The sequence below is a fragment of the Stigmatopora nigra genome, chromosome 7, assembly GCF_051989575.1.
Source record: "Stigmatopora nigra isolate UIUO_SnigA chromosome 7, RoL_Snig_1.1, whole genome shotgun sequence".
Lineage (NCBI taxonomy): Eukaryota > Metazoa > Chordata > Actinopteri > Syngnathiformes > Syngnathidae > Stigmatopora > Stigmatopora nigra.
The window spans coordinates 231208-259121 of record NC_135514.1 but is presented as its reverse complement, the minus strand read 5'-3'; the positions used below and the strand labels follow the sequence as shown (position 1 = coordinate 259121).

At 40.8% G+C, this 27914-nt stretch overlaps 1 protein-coding gene across 6 annotated transcripts; it reads left to right on the top strand.

The window, feature by feature from the left end:
• The first annotated feature begins 90 nt into the window (after nt 1–90).
• cnot10 (CCR4-NOT transcription complex, subunit 10) lies at nt 91–26606 on the top strand. 6 transcript variants are annotated; one of them, XM_077720860.1, is made up of 19 exons: nt 91–304; nt 2303–2394; nt 2627–2788; nt 2932–3082; nt 3724–3863; nt 3945–4016; nt 4082–4165; nt 6972–7089; nt 7221–7370; nt 10961–11163; nt 11242–11363; nt 11455–11634; nt 13671–13751; nt 14562–14675; nt 15034–15149; nt 16845–16877; nt 20101–20240; nt 22634–22709; nt 26281–26606. In XM_077720860.1, the coding sequence occupies exons 1-19, from the start codon at nt 289–291 to the stop codon at nt 26427–26429; spliced, it is 2199 nt and encodes a 732-aa protein (XP_077576986.1). In that variant the 5' UTR covers nt 91–288; the 3' UTR covers nt 26430–26606. The 6 variants fall into 6 exon arrangements, with proteins under 6 accessions (XP_077576986.1, XP_077576983.1, XP_077576982.1 ...); XM_077720857.1 differs by having other exon boundaries at nt 92–304; nt 3727–3863; nt 15034–15164; XM_077720856.1 differs by having other exon boundaries at nt 92–304; nt 15034–15164.
• Nucleotides 26607–27914: the final 1308 nt, after the last annotated feature.

The following is a 27914-nucleotide window of genomic DNA, read 5'->3' as shown; positions in this document are numbered from 1 at the left end:
CCTCTTCTCCACTACACTAAACTATCCTTGATTTTATTTTTTTCCAATATGTAATTTAGCTCCAATCCAGGGGTGGCGCTAGTTTATTTTTGCTCCATAGTTGAAAGCTGTCACTCGCTCTCAAACAAGCCCACGAATCCGGTTTTCTTGAAGTAGCATTTTGCGTGCTAAACACATTGGACCCTTAATTTACTGTATACATTTTACTTTGCAGATGAGCTAAATAGAAATTCCTATCACCCAACGTGCAGATTAAGCGTCTCTATCTGAGGTCAGAAAGTTCAAGACATGGCAGAAAACACAGGTAAAGGGGCTTGGGAAATGGTAGCTCGTTAGCAAGTAGTAAAAGGACTTGAATGATAATTTCAGCTTGAATGTAGTCCTCGAACAGATGTACTCGGATTCTGTCTGTCAGTGCTACGATTATTGTGAATTTTACCCCTAGTGTTGATTATTATATTACATTTTTAGAGCTCAATTGTACTTTTACGCATCGTTAACCTTTAGCCCAAGCGATGCGCCTTCTGAACCATTCAATGAATTGGAAGCTGCGTGCCTTATTTATACATACTATGTCAAGGCGCGAAAGGACAATTTTGACATCCAAAGTAAGGATAACATGGCAAATAATTTTATATTTTACAATAATTATTTGTGCTACCGATTCCTCTGTTATATTATTGACACCACGTTTTTGAAAACATGCAAAGTATTTTGTTCCCCTTTTTTACTGCTAATTAACTGCATAATGTCTTGTAAGTTATTAAATTATACCACGTTCATTCATAATCTGTAACTAGGCTCGGGGGGGGGGGGGGTAGACTAAAATTATCACGATGAAAAATAATCAGTAGATATTTAATTAACTGTATAACTATCGCATCTTTTGTCTTTCAAATTTGGAACTTTTGTGAAGAAATACTTTACTCGTTATTCAATTATGAAAGTCATTACATTACCCTACTTTAAAAAAAAGGAGAATTAAAGCTTTATTTCTGTTGCGCATTGTACAACGAGATGCCTTCCAGGTACAGCCCGACTGGACAGTTATAACATACATACATACACAATACAGGCCGGGCTGTCTGCCAATTCGCCATTGACTCCGCTCTGGAATCCGTGTGAAAATGACAGCAATGGGCAAGTTTGGAATCAATTAAAATCCCCATGTAGGGATGCTGACACCAAATAAGGTATGAGCAGTGTTGGATGAGCGAACCCATCCTGAGAGATTAAGGCATTCGCGGCAACAATGTTGTGCGACACATCCATGCATCCTCACGTTGGTGGTCGGATGATGGATCATGGGGGATGGGCTGAGGCATTCATTTCTGGGAAATTTCCCCAAAGCCATAGATAAGTTTTCCACTCCAGGTCCCGTACAATGCCGCCAAACTTGGTGCCTTTTCCGTGTCAAGCTTGTGATTGATCCCATTAACCTGGTCACTTGTCGCGTCCAGCTTGCGATACAGTTTTCCACCTGAACGCCAGTAGCCCTGGTAGAGCCTTTAGTAACCGAACTTGAGCAACTGATACAATTCAGTGCGCGCCGTCAACCCCCTTCCAACTGATTCACCAGGTACACAATCCTCCGCGGCATTCATTGTATATCCGGCCAATGAATTCCGCCTGGACAAAGCAGGTTTTCCTCTCCCTGCTCTCCCCAGAATTTTGTGAAAAAAATTAGACGACCAGTTCACGAACTCAATTTTTTGGGGTATTTCAAAGTGAACAAATCTCTGTCCGTTAGACCAAGACAGACATTTTAAAATGTTTTTTTTGTTTGTTCTTTTGTCGTGCAATAAAGATAAGAAACTTCCTTCCTTACACTATGAAATGTAATGAATAACAAAACCTGCAGAATTTTTTTTAAATGGCTACGTGAGATAAATTTAGATTGTTTCTTTTTTTTCAGGCTGGAAACAGTCTGCTTGCCAATAGTGGTGGTGTCTTCAATTGATTATTTTATTTATTTCATATTGGACAGCAACTTTTGGTTTGAACCCCAATTTATAAAAAATAAAGATGCCTGTCAGAATTTCACTCAAAAAGTCCTCCAAAGTTCAACTTTGTATTGTGAGATGGGAAATATTTTTGGGCCCGAGACTTGCCTAAGTGAAATGCTTTGTGATGCGGGTTATCAAAGCTATCTTCATATCAAAACAATTTCAAGTCGATTTGGAGGATATGAATGTGTGAAAAATGGTGCATTAGTGTGAGCCATAATCTGAATGTAATTAATATTAATGTTGATCCTACTGTCATTTTGCACATTTTCATACATTGAAATTTTTCTCAACAGAGCAAAACGAGGCAAAACATGAAAACTCATCATCACCTGCAATGACAGACCAAGAAAAAGAAATGGCAGCCAGTGCATATGAATCCTTTGTGGTGAGTAATCACCCTGATTTTAAAACTTAGAATTTTTGACATGCCATGGTGAACACAATGGAAAAGCAATCACAATGTCAAAATGTAGGTAAAATGACAAGTCGGTCTAATTGCAAACTTAGCACTCTTGTATTTCATGAACTAACAGCCCTCGTTGTTCATTGTTTTTTAAACAAAGAGAATGGCTTCAACAACCATTATGTACATGATCTTATCTTCTCTTGATTTACAGGCTGGAAAGTATGACGACTCTATGAGACACCTTGAAACCCTGCAAGAGTTGAATAAAGAGGACTACAAGATTGCCTTAAATAAAGCGGTTGTAGAATTTTACAAAAGTGGTCAGACTACCACAGGGAACCTAAAGCAAAGCTTAATGGCAATGAAAAGTCAGGTAAGTGAGCGCGGGTCACATTTTGCCAGCTTCTTGTACTGCTCACCTTCACGAGGGCCACAGGTTTTTGTAGCACATTTGTTTTTAGTTTGTAGCAAAATGTAAAGACTAAAAATCCACCAATCCCTCTGACATTCATCCAGGTTCACACAGCCACCGAGGATGTTGATGGGTTGGATGATGTTGAAAATAGTTTATTGTACTACAACCAAGCCATTCTTCACTATCATATGCGGCAATATTCTGAAGCCATTTCCATCGGAGAGAAGCTCTATCAGTTTCTGGAACCTTTTGGTACGTTGTGGTGAATTGATACAAGTCTGAACGGATAGATAAAATTAAGATTTACAATTAACTCATACATTGCAACCAGACCTGAGCGATATAACAAAAAGTGTTATCATGATTAAAAAAAAAAAAATCAGTCTATCGATAATTATCACCTTTTTTTAGCAACTTTTTTATTTTACCCTCCCCTATAAACTTGCCAAAGGCTATTTGGAGAGGGCTGGCTTTTGTAAAAGAAGGTAGGTTATATCCCCTGAGAAGGGGGTGTATAAATTTATACACTAATAATTTATACAATTTTGCGTATTATACTCCACTAAATACGGTAATAGTAATAGTTTCAACATTTTAAGATTTTCAGATGGTTGTGTCTTGTGAGTTGGCTTATTTTGAAAAGGTCCAATAAAATGTAAACTTAAGTCTCTCTATCCCTTCAAAGTGCAATATTTAGACAAATCGTCTAATTATACGGCGGCCCTCGGCATTGATTTGGGAGAAAGGCTCGTGTAATTGGACGCATATAACTAGCATATCTTTGAAGTGTCGAAGCTCAATGTATGACTTATGATGGATGCAGCTTTCACAGTTATTCTTCAGAAAAGGCACCCTTCCAGTTTGGCATGGAATCATGTTGTTATTTGTCCTAGAAGAGAAGTTTGCCCAAGCTGTGTGTTTCCTTCTGGTGGACTTGTACCTACTCACATACCAGCCGGAAAAGGCCCTCCACCTTTTGGCTGTGCTGGATAAGATATCGGTACAAGGAAGCAACAAGAACAGCAAAGGAGAGGTGACCAATTTTAAAACTACAAGTGCCACATTTCCATTGCATACTTGTCCAATTATATAAGTTATTGACCTTTTTTTTCAGAACAAAGATGGTGGAAACCAGAAGGCCGAGTTCTCAGCCATGATTGAGGCAGCTAAATCAAAGATGCACCAGGTAAACCAGAGAATTGACCTGTCTCTGTTATTGCCTCCATAATACCTCTCATGCTTTCTTTACAGTACAAAGTCAGAGCCTATATTCAGATGAAGTCCTCCAAAGCATGTAAAAGAGAGATCAAGTCCGTCATGAACACAGCAGGAAATGTGAGTCTTTTTTGGCCCCAATTTATATTAACCACACCAATGTCCATTTATTATGTCATGTGTTGACCTTGCTTTCATACACGTGGCTTTGGGAATGACAAGTATTCATTTTTACCAAGTCTACTCCAATATTTGATAATGTCAATTTACATATTTTCTAGAATTTTATGGAAAAGTATAAGATTAATTGCATAGTCGCTCTTTGCCATGAAAATCTCCCCCGAAACATTTTTGGTGCATTTTAGTCCTGCCACAAAGGACCTCCTGGGATTATGTCAGCGATTCTCTGATACATGTACGTAGAGATCACTGTCATCCTGATAGAGTTATAATAACAGACCGGTTTAAGAGTAAGGTAGTACTTGAAATCATTGTTCTTCCTCTGCTATCCTCAGTTAGCAATGGAACAAAACACGCGCATTCAACATTGGCTTGTATAAATGGTGCTTTACAGGCAAGGATATTGCTCAAATGTAATCAAATCAAAAGCCTTCATTGTCTTACACAGCTGCATATAACAAAATTGGTGGTACTACTCCACAAAGTCCATTTTCCCAGTAAAAAAATAAAACATAAATAGTAATATAAAAGTATAAAAAGTCTTGACCCGGCTAGGTAAATTCTAAGATATTGCACATTGTTATTGCACACCCCAAAGTTCTTTCACAGAAGAGAAAAAACTGTCCTTTAGTCTATTTGTCCCTGCCTTGTGAGACCTGTAGCGTCTGCCAGAGGGCAGCAGCTGTAACAGGTTGTGACCAGGGTGGTTTTGGTCCCTAACAATGTTTCTGGCTCTGCTGAGGTAGCGAGGGCTGGCAATGTCATCGAGTGAGGGCAGAGAGCAGCCGATGCTCTTCTGGGCAGTGTTGATCACTCTCTGCATGGCCTTTCTGTCTGCTGCCATGCTTCCAGCGTACCACACTGTGATGCAGTATGCCAGGATGCTCTCCACAGTGGCTCTATAGAAGGTTACCAGAAGCTTAGTCTCCAAGTTGTTCCTCCTAAGTACCCTAATGGAGTTGTGTCTGGGCCTTCTTCACCACTGCCGTGGTGTTGGTAGACCAGGAGACCTTGTCAGTGACGTGGACACCCAGGAATTTGAAGGACTGTAGCCTGTCTACGCATACTTCATTTATGAGGAGTGGGGCCAGATCAGTGCTGCGTTTGTGAAAGTCCAGGATTATTTCTTTAGTTTTCGTGGTGTTTAGTGTGAGATTGTTCACCAAACACCACGAAGACAGTTTGTTGACCTCATCTCTGTTAGCAGACTCATCACCCCCATGAAATTAGTCCGACCACAGTGTTGTCATCGGCAAATTTGATGGAGTTAGACTAGTGGGTCGGTGTACAGTTGTATTTCTACAGGGAGTACAGAAGAGGACTCAGTACACAGCCTTGAGGGGAGCCAGTGCTCAGTGATGGAGGGGGAGAGGTGGCGACCAAGTCTAAAAGTTTGCGGACGGTTGGTTAAGAAGTTCTTAATCTAGCAGCAGATGGAAGAGGATAGTCCAAGGTGGAAGAGTTTGTCAGCCAGAATGTCCGGTCTTATAGTGTCGAAGGCTGAGCTAATGGTAAATGAAAAGCATCCTCGCGTAGTTCCCATGGTGCTCCAGGTGGCTCAGTGCTGTGTGTAGAGATATGGAGATGACGTCTTCAGTAGACTTATTTGCTCTATAGGCAAACTGGTGAGGGTCAACTGAGGGAGGGATTGTATCCCTGATATGGCGGACAAACAACTTTTCAAAGCACTTCATGATCACAGGCTTAAGTGCAACAGGCCTATAGTCATTCAGGCTGTCAATCGTTGGCTTTTTAGGACAGGGATAATGGTGGCAGATTTCAGGCAGAATGGAACAATTGAAGATCTTTGTGAAAACACCAGTCAGCTGGTCAGCACAGGCGATGAGCACCTTCCCAGGAATTCCGTCGGGGCCAGCATTCTTCCTGGTGTTCACAGTCTGCAGTACCTGTCTCACTTCATGTTCCTAAAGCTCCAGTCCACTGCTGCAGGGTGGCAGTGGATGTTTTGAGACTGGGTCTGATTTGCCAGTCTCAACTAGAATGGAAGTCAGCGTTGGAATAGTTACGTTAGCTACGAGCCAGCTACTATTTGCAAATGGATTGTGGCCGCCTGGACGAACGTATAAAACTCAGCGTTTTCCATGACTCATTTGGACAATTGTTCAGTTCGGACACAGAAAATGAGGACTTTGATGGATTTGTGGGTGATGATGACATCAGTACATTGTAAATTGGCTAAATAAGTTACAACTGAACTCAGTTTTGCTTGGTTGCCTTTTTAAAAACGTGTTCTTAGTGTGTGCGTGTCGCGTGTATGTTTAAGCTGGTGTATGTTTTGCCATGCGTGGCTGCGTCTATAAAAACGGTGCGTCGTTTGTGTGCGTAAAATAGTAAAAATTAGTTCAAAAGCATTCGTAACTGACACTGCAGCTTAAAGTACGATGTGCCATATAGTTATGAAAATACGGTATATTATATCATATAAATGTAAATGTTTATACAGTTATATTTCACTTAGATTTCTTTACAAAAGACAGGCTTTAATTTGTTACCATGAAGGAATCCCGAGTCCTCACAAATAAAATATGAAATTTGGATTTTCTTCGGGCTAGGGCCGGCCTGGGTGGAAAATGAATACCCGCAGCCCCGATCGGGTTGGGCTGGATTTTTTTTGGCCCGATCTTACCTCTATTAGGGGCCTTAACCCACCGTTCCACTAAATTGTCAAATTTGCTCAGCTTGCCCAGCACTGAAAACTTTAAACCTGTTATTGTTGGTGTTTCAGTCTGCAACTTCCTTGTTTCTGAAGAGTAATTTTGAATACCTGAGAGGAAACTACCGGAAAGCAGTGAAGCTCCTCAATAGCTCCAACATAGCAGAACACCCTGGACCCATTAAAACTGGTAACTGAATTTTTTCTTCGTCGTACACAATTTCAAAAGCTTTTAAATGACATATACCTTTTTACTATCTCGTTGAAAGTTGACAGTCACATGAATCTGGCTTCTTTTTAAATGTGTCGTGTACCACACAGGTGAATGTGTTCGATGTATGTTCTGGAACAATCTTGGCTGCATTCACTTTGCAATGGGGAAACATAACCTAGGCATTTTCTACTTCAAGAAGGCATTGCAAGAAAATGACCACACTTGTGCCCAACTTGGGGATGGTGGTAACGGGCAAGGTGAGTTGAAGAAAGTTGTACCCGCCTCATTTACAAATAAATTAGTTAATTCTCAATTTAAAATATTCACGATTAAATAAGAAGTAATTAGCAATTCATTTAATCCAATGACATTGTATAACAGTATTTATAGTAAACCAATGATTAAATCACATAACATCAAATCAAACTTAAAAGATTAAGAGATGATTAAGAGATTAAGTAATGGTGCGGGGACTTAAGCCATAATTGTGTTTCCAGTCAAGATCAACTGGTATGAGGCTTCCAGGAACAATACTGATTATTAGTAGTTAAAGGAGGCAGATAAATACCATATTGGATTGGATAACTTTATTCATCCCGTATTTGGGAAATTTCATTGTGACAGTAGCAAGAAGGGAGGGAAATGCAGATACAAAAAAAAGAAACACATAGTTCCAAGTTAGACAGTTCAGTCGCAAAGGCTGCAGAACAACACAGCAAAGCACAAACTACAAATCAAAGCAAAGTAAATAGTATCATTTAAGAATCACCAAATCAAATCATTAAGACAGAAAAGTGGCAAAAACACAAAACGAACCAGAGTAGACGGAGCTACCGTTCCCGGCTGCCACTTGAACGGCGCCATCTTGGTAGCAAAAACAGCCAGACTCAAGAAAAAGACGTCTTATAGTTGGACAAAACTGGAGCAAAGTAGAAGTCTTCGACTCCGTTTCCGGCCTGGTAAGCGCCGACAGCTCTTCCATATTATCCCATGATGGAATGGTCGGCCTGAAGCGTTGCTTCTTCTACTGGTGATATTGAGGTGTTGCTCCTTCTGCTGCGTAATGTAACAGCTAGTCCCATGTGTATGAGAGCATAGCCGTGGCTGAGTGGTTCCAAAAAAGAAGTAGCAGAAATCAGAAAGAAGCCAGGCTAACATAACATAGAAAGTTGTGAAAACATTAAAGTAAAAAGTACAAAGTACAAATTAAAGTAAATAAGAATGTATTAAGAAATATTAAAATGTAATCAAAAAAGATAGGAGGGCTGTAAAACACGAAAAACAAATAAGTGGACATAGCTACTGCCACTAGCTTCCGTGTGATGGCCCCATCTTGTTTTTTTCATATTTACTCGCATATAAGCCGCACATTTCTCGCGTACAAGCCACCCCCAGATTCCCAATTTTTACCTCCATATTTATGGTTTTAATAGGGAGTATAAATGTGTTACTCTGATTGGAAAATCTTATCACAAGTGGCATTTCTGAGATACTATATGACTCAAAAGCACATTATTAGGGTCAATATCGTAAGGAGGTTATTCAATTTGGAAAAAGAAATAAGTCTACCTTTATGAGAACCTCATGCTTTCTAAAGGAAGAAATTAAAATTTTATACCAGAAGTTTAAGATTTTAAATTTAAGCCATATTGCTTCTAATGTCAAAATATCTCAATTCTTGCAATGGTTCATATTACTCCAATAGTTGTCACTTTCCTACAATACATTTTAATGAAAACAACAAAAAACAAAAATTTTAACACTCAAAGAGGAATTTTGTTTTATTTCAAAATCAAAGCTAACCGGAAATAGCCAGTCTGAGCACGTTTAACTAGGTTTAGATAGCAGCGCCGGGATCTAGATAAGATAGCAGTGACGGGAATGTGTTTTTTCACGTTTTATGCAAGATGTTTTTTTTCTTGAATTTTATTTATAGATGTCAAAATAAATTTTGTTATGCGTTTTATCTCTTTTTGTTTTCTCTATTTGGAAATAAATTACGCATGATGCAATGGCGACATTTTTCTTTATCAAATGACACGGATAGAAAATATTTTCACAATAAATAAAATACATTTTCAATATAAGTGAAATCATATAACAAAAAATGCAGGTTTTCTCGGGGTCAGTATTGTCTCTAGCAAATGCAAATCAAATCTTCCTTTTTTTGCATTTAGTAGAGAAAGAAAAACAAAGAAAATTTGCACAAAAATATGCATCAAAAGTGGCCTGGCGGGTCAATTATTGGCACGCCGGCCACACAGTTTTGGGGTCCCGAGTTCGAATCAAAGTGAGTCCACTTGTGTAAAGTTTGCATGTTCTCTGGCTATTCCAGTTTCCTTTCACATTCCAAAAACATGCGTGGTAGGCTGGTTGGACACTCTAAATTGCCCCTAGGTATGAGTGTGAACATGAGGCCTACCACTAACCATTTGCCCCACTGGGCCGACAGGTCATGGTTCCTTTTATATGCGCCTAGATATTCTGTCCATTAAAGTGATGAACAGAATTGGTGATGTATGGCAGCCCTGGCGTAGTCATATCCCTACTGGATCCGACTTACTGCTGGCTACGTGGACCAGACTCTGACACCAGTCATAAAGGGACTGGGCCCCACGTAACTTGTTCCGGTACCCCATACTCCCGAAGTACCCCCACAAGACGACCCGGGGGACACGGTTGAACGCCTTCTCCAAGTCCACAAAGCCCATGTGGACTTGTTGGGCGAACTCCCATGCTCGCCGAGGAACCTGCTGAAGGTGTAGAGCTGATCCAATGTTGCATGTCCACACTGCCACGATTCATGCTCGCGCTCATACCTAGGGGCAATTTAGAGTGTCCACACAGCCTACTATGCATGTCTTTTTGAACGTGGGAGGAAACCGGAGTACCTCGCAGGTACATGCAAACTCCACACAAGTGAACCGACCTGGATTTGAACACCGGTCCCCCACTATGAGGCCGACGTGCTAACCAGCCAGCCGCCGGGCCGCCCGAGGTCCATGCTAATTTACCATATTTTCATATCTATAGCACCCACCGTCTGAAAGGGTGCCATCTCAGTTGCGGGTGTACCTTCTGTTTTTGTCAATAGAAAAGGCACTTCATTTGAATAGACGCGCTGCTATCGTTGATAATCTTTTAAGATGAAATGTGTCGCGGGCAGCCTGGCAGGCCTATGGTTATCACTTAGGCCTCACAGTTCTGGGGTCCCGAGTTCAAATCCAGGTCTGTCCACCTGTGTGGAGTTTGCATTTTCTCCCTGGGCATGAGTGGTGGTCCTTCTCCTTGTGCCTCACGATTGGCTGGCCACCGATTAAGGGTGTCCCCACTTCTGGCTCAAAGTCAGCTGGGATAGGGTCCATCACCGCCTGTGACCCTTGGGAGGAGGAAGTGGTTCAGAAAGTGAATGAATTGGATTGGATTGGATTGGATAACTTTATTCATCCCGTATTCGGGAAATTACATTGTGGCAGGTAGCAAGAGGTATTGCGATACATCACCATTTTGATACATCGTCACTTCTTGTAGGAACCTTAGACAATCAGCGTAAAAGACTCAGGAGACTAAAGCGTAAAATATGACTTTCTACATGAATAACTGACAAAAATTCACATATACTATCTATTGACATTGGATTTTTTTGTCAGACGACTATCTTTTTAATGGTATTGATTCTTCTAAATTGAATTGACAATTATCCTTAAATTATTTGATTAAAACAGTCGGTACTCGGACGTTTGGGCGACCAAACGCCAGGCGACCAAACGTCTGAGTACCGACTGTTTTAATGAAATGATTTTAATTCTTTCCCTTTTCCCTCTCTTTTTTTTCTTCTACTTTGTAGCCAAAAAATTCACAGGTATCCCTATGTGTGCTCTACTTGCCAATAAACGTTATGAGCTTCTGTATAACTGTGGTATCCAGCTGCTGCACATCGGTCGGCCTCTGGCTGCCTTTGAGTGTCTAATTGAAGCAGTGCAGGTTTACCATTCGAACCCCCGACTGTGGCTTCGGCTTGCAGAATGCTGTATATCTGCTAATAAGGGGGTATGTCAGATCAAGTTTCCCTGATTTGTTGCCTTAATTGGTTTTATAATATGACTGTTGTTACTGTTTTACATGCAGGGTTCAGAACAGGAGAGCAAAGGTTTGCCTTGTAAAAAAGGCATTGTTCAGTCAATTGTCGGACAGGGATATCATCGCAAGATTGTATTGGCTTCCCAGTCTATGCAGAACACTATTTATAGGTTAGTACTCTAGCTTACAATCTCATATGCCATCATTTTATTGTTTTTTCCCCCCAGTTTTCGAAATTTCTCCTTTGTTTCTATCTGGCAGTGAAGGCCAATCCGCTGCCATCCCAGTGGCCAGTATGGAATTTGCTGCCATTTGCCTAAGGAATTCTTTACTGCTGCTGCCTGAACACCAACAGCCGGATGCCAAGACAGACAGCAGCGGCAAGAACTCCTATCAGTCAGGAAGCACTGAAAGTGGCAGCGAAAATAGTGAACCGTGCAGGTTAGATATGCACACACCTTATTTATTTTTGCATAATGCAGAATATATATTGGTACTTCTACTTACAAAACTACAGAACTTGTTTCAGAATTTGGATTTTTCATAAGTAGAGCACTACTTTTTATGTAAATTCTCATTTGTTCCACGGTCCTCAAAAAGAACTACCAACTAAACTCTTTGAAAATAAATTATGAAAAACACATCAGGTTCGCCATTAGACATCCACCGAAAGTTTTCTTCCCGCAGGCTATTGCTTATCAATCATGTTCGATTTGAGATTTCGTCTGAACATCGTCTTTGTACCGGTACTCAGAAAATATTTCACCATATCTGTGTTTGGTATTATGTATGTTATAAATTAGGAGAGGGGTGAATTGTCACCTCAGGCCCTATGGGCAGGTGGCTTAAAAAAGTTAATGCTGAATCTAAAACTTGTTAACGAGTTAACAAAATGGGTTAAGTTCCACCAAATGTTTTTATTTTTTTAATGGTGAATTTACATTGTTACTTTTTGTAAGGCTGAAAATAGTTCACTTGCCAATGGTGATTATGACTTCAGTTAATTATTTTGTATATTTCACATTGCACAGCAACTTTTGGTTTGAAGGCAAATTCATAAAATTAGTGATGGTCTTTTGAGCTGTTGATCACCCTCTGCAGTGTTTTCCTGTCTGCTACTGTAAAGCTTGAGTGCAAAAGTGACATGGCATAGGTCATCGCGGTCTCAATGGCTGCCCAGTAGAAGGTTACCAGCAGGTTGGTGTTCAGTTCAAATATGGCGACCCAGGAATTTGAAGGAATCCACTCGTTCCACATATTCGCAGTTGATATACAAGAGGGCAGGAGGGGCTTTGTTCTGTAGGTAGTCTAGGGTGAGTACCCTAATTTTGGAAATGCTCCGCGCCAAGTTTCCGAAACCACATCAATATTTTGCTCTTTTCTTAATAGGCTGGGAACATCAATATACAGGTCCTTGAAATCCTTAAAAATTTCACTTTTGTGTTTTCAAGGTTTGAAAAATGCTTGAGTTTTCCATACAGTCCTTGCAAATGGTTGAATGTGTTAGACACAATATTTCTCAACACGATGTTTAAAAATATATATTATTAAATGAGGAAAAATTGTATAAACTTGCTTCATTGCTGCTACAGGCTCAGAAGTTGCTTTCTGTTGTTGTCCCGCAGCACATCGTCGCCCTCCAGAGTACAACACAGTATGCAGATAGGCTGTGAGATTCACCCACTTTGTGGCATATTGGCACCAAATGTGAAGAATAATGAGCCAAGAACTAATACTACTTCATCAATTTGTGCAAATTTGACAAATGTGTCCTCAAATAATAGACATCTGCAATCCCATGTTCCATATATGTGGAGGTGCAGCGTTCTTGGGGCCATAACACGAGCGAGAGTGCATATCAATCAGTGAATGCTGGGGTATGCATTATACTGTATTTTCTGGATTGTAGATCATAGTTTTTGTCATGGTTTGGCTGCATTTGCTATTTCAACTTTCAGAAAATTTTAAAACATAATAATAGCATTTCACATACTATTTTCACACAAAGGGCAAGAGGGTGCTATAGACCTATGTTGATAACTGGCCTTATACAAAACCTCCACCCTCATTAGTTACGGTTGATCAAGAAACTGGGTAACATCAGCTGTATACCCCAGGGATTGGGGAGATTTACTTTGGTGCATTTCTAGAGCAACGTCAACCAATATACATTCATTCGCTGCCACTCTCCTGTTTACTAATGACAAACTCATTTAAATCCACAGCAGAAGGATGAAAGGCGTTTTTAGTCAAACTGTAGAATGATTTTGTGTCCCATTTATTGATAATTGTGGTTTTAACCATGTCATAAGATTATCGTTATTGTGAGCTACCTAGAGGTTCCCGGTCCTGTTCAGTAGTGTTGCAATAATACCACTGATGGGTGATTGTGGCATCCTTACTGCATTCTTTCTTTTGTCTATGGAAAATTGCCATGTTTCATTCCTTTGTTCTGATACTTATACTTTTCTTTCCAGTGGGAAAGGTCAGGAGGCTGACCGGTTACTCTCTGCAGCACCGTCATCTCCTCTCAGAAAACAGGAAGTAGAAAACCTCAGGTAATTTGTCTGACGCTCTCTCTCTCGCTCTTTCGCTCTCTCTTTCTCTCTCCATTCTCTCTCTCGCTTTCTTTCTCCCCAGTCTCTCTCTCTCTCTCCCCAGTCTCTCTCTCCCCAGTCTCTCGCTCTCTCTCTCCCCCCAGTCTCTCTCTCTCTCTCTCTCTCTCTCTCTCTCTCTCTCTCTCTCTCTCTCTCTCTCTCTCTCTCTCTCAGTAATAGCTAGTTTTACTGTTAAGGCGCATCTAAATTCTCTCTCTCCCCCTATCCATGAACTACCCCATTCTCTATCTCTCTCAGTGATAGCCAGTTTATTGTTAAGGCTCATGTAAATTCTCTCTCTCCACCATTCTCTCTCTCCCCCTATCCATGAACTACCCCATTCTCTCTCTCTCCCCCATATCCATGAACTCCCCCATTCTCTCTCTCAACCCCCTTATCTACAAACTCCCCATTGTAGTTATGGGAGCATAACTAGTTTAGGTTACCTTACAAGCGCTTCTGTCAAGTGACTCTCGCTTTCTTTCTCCCCTATCCACGAAATCTCCATATTTGTAGTTATTTTTTAGTAAATGGTGAATTATAACCAATAAAAATGTTTCTCCATTGTATCTATCATTCTATCTATATTTTTTGTGACTTTTTTTTCAGAGGGTGGGAACAACTTAATTTGTATTTTGTTCATTTCCACGAGAAATGTTGATTTGAGATACAAACAAATTGACATACGAGCTCAGTCTCGGAACGCGTTAAGCTTGTATCTCAAGGTACCACTGTACAACCAAACATTCTAATCTCATGTTCAATACATAGGTGCTCCATCTTTGCGTGCAGTGCTTATGTGGCATTAGCACTTGGAGACAATCTAATGGCTTTAAATCATGCTGAAAAACTGCTTCATCAAAGCAAGGTGTCTGGATCGCTCAAGTGAGTTCTGTTTGTTTTTCTCAATAAGTTAACAAATCCTTATAATTTAACTGAACATTAGAGCTGCAGCTCTCAATTATTGTGTGCACGGTATCCTCCTAAATAAAACAAAATCCAACGGTGCTCTGACATTTGGTCGACGGTCTTTTGGTCCCTTTTTGGTCGCCGGTCAAATGGTGACAGACCAAAAGACCGGCAACCAAACGTCCGGTCAAGAAATCCAACACTTTCAACACAAATTATAACAGTGTCACTCCAATTAAATGGCACATCAAGCATTTTTTTCATCAAATTACTCGATTTAATTTATTTAATTGTCATTGCTGCACTATTAAGCTTGTTTCTCTGGCTCCTTCAGGTTCCTCGGCCACCTCTATGCTGCTGAAGCCCTCATTTCAATGGACAGGATCTCTGATGCAATCACACACCTCAACCCAGAGAACGTCATTGATGTTTCAATTGGAATGCTGACCAGTGAGCAAGACCCAGGTCTATTGTTTTTGCCTAACAAGAGGAAAAAATATTTTGTCTCAATGTGCGTGGGGATTACAGCACGGCACATGAGGGTGCTCGGATGTATGGTCGCTGGTCTTTTGGTCGCTGGTCGTTTGGTCGCTGGTCTTTTGGTCCCTTTTGGTCACACATGAGCAAGAACACATGACATGCTATTCATTAGACCTAGGCCATATGACAAAAATTGTTTTTTTTTTAAATCAGTATCAATAATTATCACGTAACTAATATTTTTTCTTTCAAACATAAATCTTCAAATCTCTGCAAAAGGTAAATAAATTACTTCAGTCATTTTCAATTATAAGAGTAACTGTTACCTTCAATAATAAAGACAAGACAACGCTCTCCTTACACTATGAAAAGTTAAGAGTAATAAAACTTTATAAAACTGAAATTTTGACAAGCGTCTTTTTCTTTTTAAATTGGCCTTCAAACTTAAGTTGCTGTGCAATATGAAATAAGTAAAATAAACAACTGAAGACATCATCACCATTGAAGAGCAGACTTTTTCAGCATCAAAACAATTATATGCTAATTATCGGTTCTATTGCCCGGGTCACCATTCATCAAATCTGCAATTTAGTGGGAATTTCCCTTCTGGTTTGGTAAATTTGTATAGCTATAATAATACAAAGTTAACGTAGGAGTTTTTTTTAAATTGAACACCTTTTAGACTCTTGTAATCATTGCAACAAAAATCATTTTCGGACTCTAAACCTGTGTTTCCAAACCTTTTTTGAGCCGTGGCACACTTTTTGGATTGAAAAAATCTCAAAGGACACCACCATCTGAAAATGTTTTAATTTGAAAATGTTGCCTATATTAGCAATACAGTGGTACCTTTACATACGAGCACCTCTACATACGAGCACCTCTACATACGAGCACCTCTACATACGAGCACCTCTACATACGAGCACCTCTACATACGAGCACCTCTACATACGAGCACCTCTACATACGAGCACCTCTACATACGAGCACCTCTACATACGAGCACCTCTACATACGAGCACCTCTACATACGAGCACCTCTACATACGATCATTTCGAGATACAAGATAAATTTTGAGCAAATAATTATCTCTAGATACGAGAAAAATTTTGAGATGCAAGAAAGCCAGGTGGCCAAGAAATGAGGATGTTTATCATTGTAGCACATCTCTTTCGTGTATAACATATCTACGAGCACTGGCTGGAACGTTGCATTTTTTTTCAGTGTTTTTTTTCCGTCACTCAACGCAAATGCCTTAGCGATCACTAATACGAGCAGGATAGTACATTACTTCTCGTTTGCTGCTCATAAGAACATCAGGAGCACTGGCTCTCTACCTCGCAACTTTTTGTGTAATATGTCTAGTCGCAACTACCTTTTTGTAACGTCTCTGCGAGCACTGAACAGAGCGTTGCATTACATTTTTTCATTCAATGTGTAAAATGAGATGAGATTGAATATGGCCCTTTCAACATTTTGGGTTGCCAATGGCTGGGTTAGGTGGATGTATGAATTATTTCTTAAATTATGCAAAATTTGGGCGGTGTAGTTTAGGCTCTTCAAAATGCAGGCAGTATATAATGCAGAACTTATGGTATGTACAGTAAATTATTGTTTCAATGTGGCCCCGTTTTTAATTGCTTTATTTTTTTTATTGATAGGTTCTGAAAAAGGAGAGGAACCTGTTGAATCTTGTAAGTACATTTATTTGAACCTTTGTCCAAAGAAATGAAGGAAGAATATAAAATTTTAGTGGTTTTATGATTGATGATAAATGGCAACAGATTTGCTGGCATTAGGTATAAACATTGAATATTGTGTTGTAGTCATTTCCTCATTGATCCATAGTTTATATATTTAGGGCTATTAAGTTTTGGAGTTCAGAGTAGTATTTACCAGAGGCAGGAGGAATTTGATTGATTTAGGGATGAACATCTGACAAATAACCCATATTTTTGTTTGAACAAAATGGACTTGGCTAAAACACTATCAAATGCACGCACGCACACACACGCACACACGGGGACAATGAGTTACAGACATTTTCAATAAGGCTGCTCTTTGCGTAGGTATTTTTGTGGCATTTATGCCAGGGAGAATTCACTTTGATTTTATAGTGGATCAGATCTGTGTTGTTCTGCATCTCATAATTGCTCATTTTGAGCGTGTGTTGTATCGTGCATTTATTCTTGAAACACAGAGAAATAATCACAATAGTGATAATAGAATAACGATATACATCCAATCCAAACTAGTGGTCTGGGAATCAAGGCATCAAAAATCGAATATCGATATACATCCCCAACATACTATCGTTAATAAATTAAACACTTGAGCATGTCACACGTGTTACTGTTCTTTTGCGTTTTGCGTCCCGGATGTTACAAGATGGCAGCGCGCAGAGGTGCAGCTGCTCTTTGCCCTCCAGTTTGGGTTTTTGTTTTCTGTCTTATCGTTATTTCCGAACATCTGCGAGGCAAACTTTCTACAGTCGCCAGTATTTATTTACTCTCGGTAGGAGATGCGATATATCCATCACAACAGATTACCAACAAACCTACAATGTCCCCAAGGAAATCTCGAAGACTACCGGGATCTCCGTGGATAGTCACCCCACTCAGAGTACGACGGAGGCGGCGAAGGGAAAGAAAGCAAAAACGGGGATGCCGGGTGGGCCAAGCTGCTAGGCTTGACAAACAAGGGCACAGAGCACCGCTTCCGAGTATCTTCTTGACCATCGACGAATCCATCACCCACAAAATGGACGACTTGGAACTTCAGCTTGGTAACAACAGTTTTGTCGGGAACTGCACCATTCTCATCACGGAAATGTGGCTACACCCGCAAATCCCCGATGCCGCGGTATCGCTAGCTAGCCGCACACTACACCAGCAAGATCAAACGACGGAATCTGGAAAAAACAGGGAGGGAGTGCTTTGTGTGTACACACACAACAGTAGGATCATGAACACTCACTGTTCCCCTGATTTAGAGCTCTTAGCAGTTCGGGGCAGGCCCTTCTATCTACCTAGGGTGCTGACGATTGTCAATGTAATGGCTGTTTACATCCCACTAGGTGCTAACGTTAGCACTGCACTCAGCCTCCTGCTAGTGACTGTAAACAAACTTGACAACCCCGATTGAGTCTTCATTGTTGCCGGTGACTTCAACAAAGTATATCGAAAGACTGTTCTGCCTAGGTTTATCCAGCATGTGAAGTGTCACACCAGAGGAGCTAAAACTCTAGACCATGTTTACTCTAACATCAAACATGAATATAAAGCCACACCCCTCCCTCACCTTGCTGGATCCGACCTTCTCTGCCTGCCCCCCCCCCCCCCCCTTACACTCCACTCGGTAAGCTAACAAGAGCACAAATAAAGATAATAAAAACATGACCTGAGGATGCCCTTTCTCAGCTGCAGGACTACTTTCCTACATCAAAAACTGTACAGACACTGTCACTGTTAATACACGTATCCAGGTTTTTCCTAACCAAAAACCCTGCATGACCAGTAAGACAAGCAATCATCAAATGCCGTAACACCGCCTTAAGGTCAGGGGACAAGTAACAATACAGCGCTGCCAGAGCAGACCTGAACAGAGGCATTAAAAAGGCGAAGGCAACATATACAAGGAAAATTGAGGAGCTCTTCACAAAAAATTACAGAGTGCCTACAGAGATGAGGTCAACAAACTGCCTTTTTGGTGTTTGGTGAACAATCTCACACTAAACACCACAAAAACTAAAATAAACCTGGACTTTTGTGAACGCAGCACAGATCTGGACCTACTCCTCCTAAATGGAGTATGTGTAGACAGGGTCCAGTCCTTCAAATTCCTGGGGGTCCACGTCATGGACAAGGTCTCCCAACGCCACGGCAGTGGTGAAGAAGGCCCAGAACCGCCTCCTTTTACTGAGGGTACTCAGGTGGAACAATTTGGACACTAGGCTTCTGCTAAACTTCTATAGAGCCACTGTGGAGAGCATCCTGGCATAGTGCATTACAGTGTCGTATCCTGGAAGCACGGCAGCAGACATAAAAGCCATGCAGAGAATGATCAACACCGCCCAGAAGTTTATCGACTGCTCTCTGCCCTCACTTGATGACATTGCCAGCCCTCGCTACCTCAGCCTAGCATAGAACATTGTTAGGGACCCAGACTGCCCTGGTCACAACCTGTTCCAGCTGTTGCCCTCTGGCAGATGCTACAGGTCTCAGTAAGCCCAAACAAATAAACATAGGGACAGTTTTTCCCCCACAGCCATCAGGACACTTAACTTCTGTCTTTACCCCTATAAGGTATTATTTTGCTTCTAGAGGAAGGCGTATCTTGTTACATTAAGCCAGGTTACTGGTTTCCATGAACTGGCATGCTATCAGACTGCAAAAATTTACCGCTCTAGCTGGGTGTTACAGTCTTCTGTTTGAAGATGGGTGGGATGAAAGCAGATTTAAAAGGGAGACTCGTTAGATCTACTTTAATTATTAAACCTCTCCTGAACATTGTTTTTGATGGATTTGTTGAAATAAATATGGTCTATCATTTTAAAGTCACGTTTGCATTCTTAATAGCACTTTTAAGTGATTTGCTCTATCTAGAATGTAGGCTCGACTTTAGCTTCTGGTGTGAGCCATATTCACTTTTTTATATATAATTTGCCACATGCAATTGATATCTGGGACCCATCCTTTGTTGGCCTGTGGTCCGGATACCGTTGTTTTTTATGTTTGAGTCCAGATCATGAAAAATAGAGGCCAAGACAAAAATGTTTCACTTTTTATAAACATTAATTGGGGTGGGGGGAATTTACCAAGTTTTGAGTAGTGTCCCAGTCTGCGGTTTGATATGCATACACAGTGAAAATATCAAGTGAGAGATGTTGTTATATTTATTTATTTTCTGTCTTTTCAGCTAACAAGCAGACCCCTATCTGTTATCCAAGTAGTGTGACTTCAGCTCGAGCCATGATGCTCTTCAACCTGGGAAGTGCATACTGCTTACGAAGTGAATATGACAAAGCCCGCAAGTGTCTTCAACAGGTAACCAATCCAGTGAGTCATGTGATGAAGAAAATGTCAACAGTAGTCCCTCGGATATCCCGGATAATGTAGACATGGCCGCGATAATCCAAAAAAACCTTATTATTAGTCCGAGTTATTGGGAGCTTCAGTCCAAGTCCTCTTCGTCAGACTCTAGAGGCATTGGATCATTGAGGAAATCTTGAGGGGGCGCCGTAGGGGCAGCAGTAGGAGCTTCTTTCTACGAGAGGTTTTCGGCGCACAACAAACATGGCGACCACTGTTTCTTTTGTAGTATCAATATGGTTTTGTACAACAACTTGACACTGTCAAGATGATTGCCATATTAAATGGCTCTGACCATGTCGTCGTTGCACACTGCGTGCCTTATTGAAGATCTGCAGATGTCTTGAAGGAAGACCACATTGTTCATCATCCTCGTCGTCCGCTGCCTCGTCTTCCTCACATCCCAATGGGATCATTTCTACGAGGTCCTCATCATTCAATCCTCATTTTTTTATTCCTAGTGTAATGTATGGTTGTTTCTTGGTATGATGCACAGTAGATTCATTTATGCCACAATGGTGTGCTACGCCTTTAGCGTATGTAGCAATGACATCTTTTGTCAATTTCAACGTGTCATTTTTTTCTTGAGCTCATTGGATGCCAGGACATGCCAGGACGCATTTTCAACGGCGACTCAAAATCCAAACAAAGCTGCAATAGACTTGCCATAGCCTTTCTTCACAGGTATTGTGCGTGATGGGGATTCACTCACAACAAAACAGCAATCAGCCTTGTTGCTTCTTCACCAGCTCTGACGAAGCGGAGCCCCGACTTCTGCCAGTTTTTATCCCCTATATCAGGGGTGGCCAACCAGTCAGAGACCAAGAGCCACATTTTTTACTGTGTTACCGCAAAGAGCCACATTTTTTACTGTGTTACCGCAAAGAGCCACATCACACACATACCTTTGCTCAGCCAGATTTATTGTAAATGTCACACACCAGCATAGTAATGACATAAATTGACTCCTACAGTACTAACAGCACAGGCCAGTCATTATCAACAATGAACATTGTGTGCACTGTCTCACACAGACAAACTCTCAGTTCAACCAAGTCCACAAACAAAAATATAATAATTTACAATAGTGTTTTTCTTTTACTATGCATGTTACTTAGTGGGACTTCTGTCATAAAATCAGAACCTATTTTTGCGCAACATTCGCTCCTTGTGAGCTGTCATTTATTATGAATGGCTTTTAACTAGCGCGCCCACCACGTGGGTGTACACCTCGCTCTCCTATTGGCTGCTCCCGGCTGAGCACTCTCGCCTTGGTCTGCCTCGCAGGGGGTGTGGCTTTTTCAGCCGACGCTCGATCTTTGGGATACTTTTTGTGTGCGCGACGCCGTTCATTGTCGCTTCTGGTTCACGGGAGCTCTCCCACTCTGTTAAAAACGTTTACTCAAATGACCTTGCTCCTGCTGGGAAACTTTGAGGTATTTTCATCCCAAGCACATGCGCATTGGACGAAAATACCGTATTGAACTCAAGCGAAGCGCACACGCAAATAAAAATAAAACACAAATACAAACTTTGATATGGACGTAAGAGCCGCATGAAACTGGGCAAAGAGCCGCATGCGGCTCGCGAGCCGCGGGTTGGCCACCCCTGCCCTATATTCTGCTTGCGAGTTTCAGCGTGAATTTGGACATTTTTATGAACTATTTTATACTTAATATAATAAAACGTGATATGCTGAAGCTGCAAATGATGAAGTGGTGAGGGATTACAGTACTTGCAACAAATTATTTTAACAGATTAATTTGTTGATATTTTTAATATCCATTCCTTTGTTCAAAATCATTTCATCTTTCTAAGATTAAAGAAGTTTATTGGTAATGGTTTTCCTAATTTCTGCACAATCACCTTCTTACTCTATGTGAGGGTAGTAAAAATACATTCATACATGGACTTTAATATGGATCAGAATTTTGTCCAGTACCCAGTTCTAAATTATAATTTTTCCTTTTAAAACACATCCTTCCTAACACCCATAGGGTTTCTCAAGCAGCTAGCCATAATGCTACTGTCATCTCCAACTGCTTCATCAGTAAAGAAAGTAACTAGCCACTTGTTTCCACCTAATGATATGAAAGAATATTACATGATTTCTGACCATGAAGAAAGCATACTACTGTACAACACTACTTGTGAATTAATTTTTTCATAAATTCGAAAGTGGATACATTTTCCACAAGACACCAGAGACTACGTAATGACACATTGTTTGGAAAAAATGAACAAAACCACTTTAGGTTGTTTATTCTTTTCACTCTTACAAATATTGTTGGTTCCAAGAAATGATTTGGCTTTGTCGTTGCAATAAGAAAATAGCTGACAAGTTGTTTGTTCTTTTTCAGGCTGCGTCGATGGTGAATTCTAAAGAGATTCCACCAGAAGCCATCCTTTTAGGAGTATACCTAGAACTACAGAATGGTCAGTGGCCAACTCAAATTTTAAACTATGTTCGCTCTTAAATGGCCACTTTTGGGTCACCGCTGACAATTAACACACATTTTGTTAGTGTGTTTGTAAGTGACGGAAAACAAGATAATAGTTCAAAGTATGCACGGGCGATAAAATGATAATGGTAATTATCGTCAAATAATTTTTGCCAACAGAAATAAAATTGTTTTAGTCAATAAATTTAAAATATAATTACACCACCTGAATGACTATCAAAAAGAAAGATGGCGCTAATGCGGCGTGAGCGGTAGCTCCAGACAATGTTCAGGAGACGAAGAAGTTGGGGAGAAAGAACTAATCATTTAGCAGTTATAGCGGTGGAGGGGTACCGGGAGAGCATGAAAACGAAAGGACTATTACACGTCCAAAATGAGATGAAGTCTCCCGATCGTGTATATTTTGTACTTAAAAATGAATCTGAGGCACACTGAGAGCAAAGACGATTGACTCAACCTCGGCGGTTTTCCCATATCACGTCGTCCGAATTCCTCGAGCCTACAGATTGTAATGTTCAAGGGACATGCCAGAACAGGTTAACAAAGGGCACCATGTCAAAGGAAACCAATAAGAGAAACTGCCAGAGTTGGGCGGGTTTTATGTGATTGGCTGTTCTAAAAACATGCAGTCATACATCGACTTACGAATGCCTTTAGATACAACATTTTCAAGTTACCATATTTTCACGACTATAAGGCGCACTTAAAAGTCTACATTTTTTTCAAAAACAGACAGGGCGCCCGATAATGCCGAGCGCCGAGCTCCCAGCTCAGGAGCCTGACTGAGTGTGGTAGAAGACACTAAAGCCGCGGCCCTACAAGGTTCCTATATTTACTAGGTGAGGGCATGAATGTACCCAATTGCAAAACGAAGAATGAATAATTCTACAAAGAGGCATGCTTACAAAGCACAGTACAAGCTTCAAACCATTGGCTATGCAGTGGAGCATGGGAACCGAGCTGCGGCGATGGAAATCAACATAAACGAATCCATGATTCGCAAATGGAGAAAGCAGGAGAAGGAGCTTCACCAAGTCAATAAGTGGAAGCTGAGTTTCCGAGGGAACAAGGCAAGGTGGCCTGATTGGAAGATCAACTGGAGCGGTGGATTCTTGGTCTACGAGTAGCTGGGAGAAACGTCTCCACAGTCACCATTCGACTGAGGGCAAAAGCGCTCGTGGAATTGCCGACAAACTTATACAGCCAAACCACATAACGAACATGGACGATATACCGCTGACTTTCGACATCCCGATGAACCACACTGTCGAGCTACCACCAGTGGTGATTTTTAAGCAAAAGACGCTGCCGAAAGAATGGTTCACAGTCGGCGTCATCGTGAAGGCGAATCCGAAGGGCTGGATGGACAAGGAGAAAATGAGGGAATGGCTACGTGAGGTGCATGTCAAGCGACCGGATGGATTTTTTCACTGCTCGCCGTCACTTGATTTGCGACTCCATGCGTGCTCATTTTACGTCAACGGTGAAAAACCAAGTCATGAAAATGAACTCGGACCTTGCCGTCATTCCCGGAGACTTGACCAAAGAAATGCAGCTACTTGACATTGGCATCAACCGGACTTTCAAAGCTGAGTTACGAGCGACGTTTGCCATTGAAATGAACTATAAACAAATAAATTAGTTCCAACCCTCTGAAAAAACACCAAAAACAGGGTATTGGACTAGATATTTTTTTTATTTCTTCTAATTCGCCATCTATTAACAAAGTAACACAACCAGTGGTTTAATATTAATAAAATGTGTTTAATAGAACTAAAATTAGACGAATTTCGCCGACGAGAGAGAGAGAGATGCACAGAGAGGGCAGGGGGTAGCGGTTTCGGGGGGACTTTCCACGACAACGCACTTGTAACCGAACAAACAAATTTATATTAACTTTGATTAATATATACAGACACACTCAACCATACGTTTAATGTAACTTTACACAAAACTGAATTTTGTTTTACATTTTTATACATTCTGGCCGGTTTAGCTGTTTGCCACGCCTCCACCCTCACATTCGCTATCGATGGGCTGTGTTTGCTGTTGTATTCTGAAAATAATGCGCACAAATGTCCTCACAATAGGCTAACGCACAACCACTTGCCAACGAGTAGTCTTGAATGAGCGATCGCTGGAGCTAATAGGCTAAGGAAGTAATAACACTGAAAAAAATGCAACAGCCCAGCCTACCCAGGTATTGATTGTGTGTAATGAAGTTTTATTCTGCGAAAGGGTGCCAAAGGGAGTAATATTCATTACCCAGAAAGCCCTCTTTTTACCCACGCATGCACATTGTCCGTTTTCTGGTCCATGTATGAAGAAACCGCCCAGGGCTCGTAGATATCCGTTATACACGAAAGAGATGCGGCAAAAAGACAGTGTGCTACAATGATAAACAACCTCTCATTTCATGGCCATCTGGCTTTCTCGCATCTCAAAATTTTTCTCGTATCTAGAGCTAATTGTTTGCTCAATTTTTTCCTCATACCTCGAGCATCTCGTAGGTAGAGCTGCTTCTATGTAGAGGTACCACTGTAATGACAGTAAAGCATTCAATTCAATTGGCTGTCTCACAACAACTACTATCTGTGTTTTAAGATACTCTCTACACACCTGTCCACATCGACTAAATGCTGCCGTTATTAATGATTGCTTTTCCCCTTATTAAAAACTATACAAATGAAACATGGCGCATATTTTCATACAGAAGGGACAGGTAAAAGTTTCAAATATAGTACAAAGTGGGCAGCCTTCAGCTCTACTAGAACGGGCACTTCCCGCTATCTGGTGGACAAACACGGGTGTTACGTCTCTCAAACGCCCGGGGAGGAAATTATTTCAGCGGTGCAGGGCAGATTTTCATATGCTTTATTTATTTTAAGACTTTAATAAATCATTTCCCTATAATTTTCTCTCATTTTTGTGTTTCCTCACATCTATGATACAAAATTGGGACACTTTGACCAATTTTAAAGGGTTTAGTTGGTAGCTGTGTGCTGACCATGGAACGAATTAGAGAATTTACACATGAAGTACACCTACTTACGAAATTTCAAGTTTTGGAACCAAATAATTTTGAAAGTAGAGGTACGACTGTATATTGAATGCATTTCTTTTTTTAAAAAACGGCTCTTCAATACCTCTGCACAAACAGCAGCATTATTGAAAACTTCTTTCACCGAAATTAACACTTTGTAATCAAGGTGAGCCCTGCTGGTACCAAAATATTCTATTTACACATATACTGAATATCGAATCAGGACATCTTTACTCTGCAGTGTTAGTTAGTCAAATTAAGTTAATGACCACTCATGGCTCATTTTAAGATAAACTCGACTCAAACCTCTGCTTGTTCTAAAAACAAATTGCACCACACTTAATCACTCGGGGTTTTTTTCTATTAAGACTTGATTCTACACTGGTATTTATTTATTTTTAAATAGATACGTATCTTGAATGAGAATTCTTTACCCAATCGTACATATCCATCCCTAATAAAGACCAAAATACTGATCAAATAAATGTGTCTTTGTTTCTAGGGAATACTCAGCTGGCCCTGCAGATCATCAAACGCAACCAACTCTTACCCACAGTTGTCCAGAGGGTGTCGCTGGATTCTCGAAAGAAAGCCATTCACCCGATCCAGCCTCCCTCCTCATTCTCACAAGTCCAACGTCCAGCTGTTTAACATGCTATCTTTATAAAAGAATGTGTGCACTGTAGTTTTCTGTGTTAAGCATCTGTGTTCCTGTTACTAATTTGTTTCATCTGTATCAAATTAAGGTAACCAATATTTTAGACACACCATTCATTATGACGAGTATAATAAACAGCAAACTACAAAATAAAGGTATTTTTAAATTAATGCTTGGCTTGAATTATTGATGTTTTTATATTTCTATTAGTTAAAATGTCATTAAACAGACCAACATGCATAACAATTTGCTGTCTCCTGAAGTACAGTAAACCTTTGGATTTTGCAAATGTAGACCAGACATGACCACGATAATAAAAAAAAAAACCCAAGTAGGATCATTCCTATTTTTACTACCATATTAGATATTTTTTGCACCTATACAAAATATACAATTGTCAAGAAGTTTATTTATGTCTATATAATTATTTTTTTAAAAATACTTTAAGGACTATACTCAGTAAAAAAAAATAGCTACTCTGCTTGATTTAAATAAAAAAAAAATAAAAGCATATCGGGAGCATAAATCCAAGTCCTCTGTCATATTGAAGAGGCATGGCTCATTGGTAGAATCTTCAGGAAGCGCGTTAGGGGCAGTGGGAGCTTTTACGAGAGGTTTTCGGCAAAGGCAAGGAACTTGGTGTTGGGGAGTTGGAACTGCTTTTTTCTTTTTGTACAAATATGCTTTTGTACCAGGACATAACACTGTCAAGACAATTGCCATATTTGATGGCCATGTCACCAATCTCTGGCACCTTTTATCGCCAATTGCATGCCATATCGAAAATTTGTTGCGATTTTTCTACTAAGGCCATGTTCTTCATCTTCACTGCACCTCTGCGCCGTCCAGCCGTGATACCCGCCCAGAAAGCTGTACTTTCGGACAAGGACGATGGCATCCGCGGTAACGTCGTCCAGAGCTTGCACTTAGAAATATTCTGGGGAATTCCACTATTAACTCTGTGACCCCGAGGCTCCCAGCCATCCAGACCCCTGGCTGAGCTCTATTTTCAGTTAAGGTCGATGCCCAGTTAACTGCACTGCATGAACCCGCGGAAAGGGAGGTCCATGCCTTGCTTGAGGCAGGGATCTCTCTGGCAGCTCCTGGGCCTCTGGAGTGGTCATGGTCAGTAGAAAAAATGGGTTCATGCGTGGTTCTGTGAACTACAGTCCGCTGAATTAGGTGATGCGGAAGGAGTTCTATCCTCTACTGTGGGTGGATGAGACAAAGTTTGTATTGGGATCGGCTTGCTTTTCATTGCTCGACTTGCGCAGTGAATACTGACCGTTTCCCCTCACTTCGGTTAACACCAAAGATTGCAGTCTGCACCACAAGAGGACACTGGGAGTTCAAGGTCATGAGTTTTGGGCTTTGTAATATGCCAGTAACCTTTGAACGCTTGATAGACATCCCCAGGCAGGAGTGCTTGGTCTATCTGCATGATGTCCTTGTCCACAGGAAGTCCTTCCAGACTTTAT

Bases quoted from the DNA above. Each gene is read 5' to 3' on its own strand.
- cnot10 (XM_077720856.1), top strand. The intron at 4,017-4,081 runs GTAAACCAGAGA...CTTTCTTTACAG, and splicing joins CTAAATCAAAGATGCACCAG to TACAAAGTCAGAGCCTATAT. The intron at 16,878-20,100 runs GTAAGTACATTT...CTGTCTTTTCAG, and splicing joins AGAGGAACCTGTTGAATCTT to CTAACAAGCAGACCCCTATC.